General features: G+C 43.6%; 1 protein-coding gene across 1 annotated transcript; it reads right to left on the reverse strand.

Annotated features, from left to right (window-relative positions):
* Positions 1-200: 200 nt before the first annotated feature.
* EI90DRAFT_3119308 (uncharacterized protein) lies at positions 201-4,255 on the reverse strand (the record flags this gene model as incomplete). The annotated part of the gene is made up of 11 exons (XM_039063199.1): positions 201-946; positions 994-1,164; positions 1,219-1,384; positions 1,434-1,563; positions 1,623-1,959; positions 2,037-2,385; positions 2,436-2,478; positions 2,532-3,360; positions 3,418-3,618; positions 3,702-4,078; positions 4,131-4,255. The coding sequence occupies 11 exons, from the start codon at positions 4,253-4,255 to the stop codon at positions 201-203; spliced, it is 3,474 nt and encodes a 1,157-aa protein (XP_038919656.1).
* Between the last annotated feature and the right edge of the window lie 635 nt (positions 4,256-4,890).

Genomic DNA, 4,890 nt, shown 5'->3' on the forward strand with positions numbered 1-4,890 from the left:
CCCCTGATGGACTGGTCACCGGTGTTCTGGAAAATCCTAGTCCAACAATTAAACAGGCAACTCAAGGCATGCAATAACAACATACAGTGAGTGGATCTAAAATAGCATCATTCCCTTCATGAATAATATCCAGTGTTAAACTGTTACATCTGATGTTCATCCCATAAATCAGTCCATGAATATTTGGAAAAGCAGGTTCCTTACTGGACATCCAGTGATAGGATGTCCCTGCTAACTCTGTGTCCATCTACACTTGATTCTGGCAATGATTGATGTTTGCTGAGCAGATGGGTCAGAGAAGACCATTGGAGCATCTGAATGCTGTGGATTATCCCAGCTTCTTTGGTAATAACATCTTTCCTGTTGAAAGTGTTCCACAATGTAACAGCAGATGACATGCCAATAAGGAGTGTAGAAAGACAGCCAAAGCAAAGTGGAACTGTGTGGATAGTGAAACGTGCAGATAGCACTAGTTTTGAACCATAAACTATAGCATGAAGAGGTTGCCAAGGAGTTGGAGCCAGGCTTTCATACTTTGCTCGCCAATATCGGTCAAGCATTGCTACATTTGTTGCAGTGAGCAGGGAAAGTTGTTCACCAAGTCTGGACATTCCACCTTGGGTAGCAGATGTTCCATTATGTGTTGGGTCCTCTGACCAGATGAGATCCCAAGGCCGGAGATATGAGAGGCCACCATATGAGAGGTATATTAGATTGTCCCAGTTCTTTTCAATGACATGAGTTGGTTCTCCTGATCGCACATAGCCTGGTGGTGGTTCAATTATTTCTGCCACCATTGGGACAAATGACTCCAGTTTATTTGAAGTCACCACAGCTGTACCATTGAGTATGTGGAGCGCACACACAATAGGCCAAAGATACATAGTGACATTCACCAGCTCCAGTTTCCTTGTTTCATGGATATAGTGGTCTAGTTTATCTGATGCTATTTGAGGTGAATGACAAGTGCATTCTGCATCTGGGTGGACTCACAGATACTATGATTCTGAACATATGTCCACATCTGTGTCTGAATGGTTAGATTATACAAGCCCTGTGATGCCCCACCCTCTACAAAGGCATGTGGGGTGTCTGAGATGTGAACCATGGGAAATACTCCAGTATGAGAAGATTGAGATCGGAGTAGAGCAACCACATTTGGGACTAAGGGGATTTGGGGAATTGTCCCAGTTAGTGATTATTTAAACCCATACTCACCAGAGAAGACTGGGGTAGATGACTTGTTCTCTTTTGGACTTGTTGATTGTGCAGGCCAGAAATGAAAGTCTGGAAACCACCAAGTATACAGGATACTTATGCCAGGATATGGGTTAATGCGAGTAGTCAAATTCATGGACAGGAAGTATTCGCTGGTATTGTTATCCTGGGCATCTGAAAGTCAGTTACAGACAGACACTGTACATCTCACTTACCACAAGCAAAATATTACCAGTGTATGGATTCTCTTTTGATTGAGGGATTACATTGTGGCATGACACAGTATACTTTGTTGCAAATGGATCATGGAAGGTTCCCCCTGCATACTCTGGTGCATTGAGTGTACTAAACAGGATACTGTGCAAATTACTGTATGAAGCCCCATGAAAGGATGTGAGGCCTACGTTTGATTCCAGCCAAGAATATTATTAACACCAAATGTGGTGTCACCCAGTATGTATGGAGTGGCTGCAAGAACCCCTGCTATGTCACCAGTGAACTGTGAAGAGAATGATACATTACTCCAGAAACCTGGGATTCTGTCAACTGTGAAATGAATTGGGATTGAAGCATTGAATGCTTCCATTGTCACAATAGTTGGTGTGGTAACATGTGTGCCCATGATTCCAAGAAAGAATCCAAAGACACACATTAGATTGAGTCGACTAAGGACTGATGTTGGAGCCAGCACCAGGGAGCAGGGCCCTTGACGCCAGGCCCAAAGAGTGTAATGCAATGCTCCTAAGGGCATTTCTAGAGGCAAGGTGATTGTGTGGTCAGTCTGGTGTATAAGAAATAGCTTGGGAAATCCAGCATACTTTCCCTTAGTGAGACATCACAAGCAAGTGATGAGATGGATGGAATGACCAATGCAGACACTGTAACCACAAATCCCTCTTTGTATGTCAGTAGAATTTGGTTCATCAGCCCCAAGTGTTGGATATTGAAGAAAAAATGGTCCAAAACATGAGCCCCAGACAAAACCACAAGGCAGCCATGGAAAGCAACTAATGCAAGTATCCCTCCCATGCCTAATATCCACAAACTTCTTGCATGGCCCACGGAGCGAGGATGCTTAGCACCTGAAAATACCCCTAACTTGGATGAGTTGGGTTGAATCCAAACTTGATCAAATGGTTTATGTGTAGCCCCAGATCCTGATGATGGCTGCAAAAAGCCTTTGAGAGTTGATCAGAGGGTGAAATTAAGGATCTTACAAACATGGATTGGGATTGGAGGAAGAGACCCCCTCCTGAATACCTGCCCACAGTGAGGTCATGCTAGAGATGTGCAAGTGGAACTCACACACTCACTCAACAATAATATTGTTTATATCATCATAGTCCAAGAGACTGTTGTGCTGAGTGCAGCAATGTGACACAGCACTGGCACTGGACCGAGACCCAGCAAGTAAAGATATCATGTCAAGAAGGCTGCCATCATGAATCACCTGCCGCCATTGTGTATCCTCAACCACAGCTCCCATCACAATGAATGCATCCCAGATGATGAAGAAACAAACAAACATAATGCACCCAGAGAATGCAGTGACAATTATTAGTGGGAAATAGGCAACTTGGGCAACAGCTTGGTCAGACTGGTATGTTCCAGTTGTATTGAAGTAAATGGGTGACCAAACCTGTTGCACTATGCCAGAATCATGGAGCAGTGCACTTCGCCAATACATAACAGGGATGCCATATGTGAGGGCTGAATATGAACTGATTTGGGTCTCCAATCCTGAGAGGCTTAAAGACTGGTTCTGGGTGCTCAGTGAAGATGAGGTGAGAGCCAAAAGTGCAGTCTGCTGTAAAGGTTGCATAACCTTCAGTGCCACATTGGAATTGTTTCCATGGGGGAGTAAAATTTGATCTGGGTTTATAAAGACACATGCCATCAGGTAGGTCTCATACAGCATGTAGCTGAAATATTTTTCCACATGGTTCACTGCATTTGACTTGCGCTCAAAAGGCATGTCAATGGATTTTGGTTGAGAGTTGTATCCCTGTTTGCCCAGGATTTCCAGCAGTTTGTGGTCAGACCCTGACACATGTGCAGTTAGATTTTGTGTGTACATTGCACATCCAATTGACCATATATTGAATGTTATGTTGATGGGTTCCAAGGTGATATGGGACTTGCCTTGATAAAAGAGAAGAATCAGCACCATGTCACAACCCATATGGTGGAATGACACACTGAAATTTGCACTTGCCACAGATGTATAAACCTGGACCTCCTTTGTGAGATGCACTGGAGAACCTTGCCTTCCATCACCTAAAGTATAGTCCTGTATGGTCACAAGTGCCATTGCAAAAGTGCCAGTTTTCAAAGCATCTACCAGAAGATCACTTCGGTTGACTGCATCTTGGGGAAATAAAATTAAAAGCATGTCATTAACTTGATGGTCCAAACATTGTTAGATAGTTGAAATCAGCAATTTCTAAGTGGAATTGGGGACGCGGTACAAAAGTGAAACTTACACCAGAATTGGGGTGGTGCAGATGGAGTTGGCTTCTCACCACCAAGGGCAAAATCCCCAGTGCTCTGATTCATTAGTCCCACATTGTTCACAAGACTATTTCCATAGAGCACCATGGCACCAGGAACAGGTGTGAACTTGGGATGCACATGGAATAATATAGTTCCACCATCTGGATAATTTTCTATTGGGCCTAAACTGCCAGTGAAAAATTGACCAGATATCTGAGCATTGATTGACATACCCAGAGAGTAGGAGAAATCAAAAGAATCACCAGAAGCATGAGGAATGATTCCACATCTTGCACTCAAGTTGAGGGCAGTGTGATCTTCAAACTCCACACCTTCCAATTTTTGATCCAGTGTACCAAAAAGAACTCTGAGCAAAACCCAAGTAAACAGCAGCCTGGAACAGCAGGGATGCAACATACGTATCATTTACTCCAACAAGGTCTCCATCAACAATGTATTTCCTCTGCCTGTATAGATAATTGATTGCACCATATGACTGAATTGAGTCACCCATGTAAGCATCCTTCATGATGTTACCTGGCATGGAGTTGACAGTTACTGGCACCTCCTGTTTTTTGGTTACCACCTTCACTGAGAACAAAGAGGGTGTGGCTATTTGGAACACAAAAATAGAACTGTAAAAACAGAGAGCACAAAATAATTGGAGGCAGTCAGGGAAAGCATGGTTTTCACTATGCCAAATGGCACAAAGTGAAGACCCAAGGCCTCGCCAGGCTTCAACACTGTCATGGAGTACAAGAAGTGCCTGACCTGAACATTGTATCAGAATCTGCTTCACAGCAATGCATGCAGCTCACATCGCTGTATTGTAGCATTGACTGCAATTGCTTGAATTCCAAATGAAAGCATTGCAAGGAGAGCTGTGACAACAAATTGTGAGACAAATGACAAAATTTGTGTTGCAATTTTGATGTGCTCAATGCCAAATCTCCGATGTTCCAGAAAGGAAGAGAAGACCAAGAAGTCAAGGACACCAAGGAAAGCCAATAGACCTCCAGAAGCAAGTGCACATGCTATTGCATGAAGTTGTAGGGCTTTGGGAATGACCATGTTTGTTGATGTGTTCAACACCCAGAACCAACCTGAGATTGGTGAGGCTGCTCATAGCTCCGGACTTATGAAGGTGAGGATTGGCAAAGGGTTCTTGCTGATCAGATG

Source organism: Cantharellus anzutake (genome assembly GCF_015039405.1).
Source record: "Cantharellus anzutake strain C23 chromosome Unknown EI90scaffold_10, whole genome shotgun sequence".
NCBI classification, from domain to species: Eukaryota; Fungi; Basidiomycota; class Agaricomycetes; order Cantharellales; family Hydnaceae; genus Cantharellus; species Cantharellus anzutake.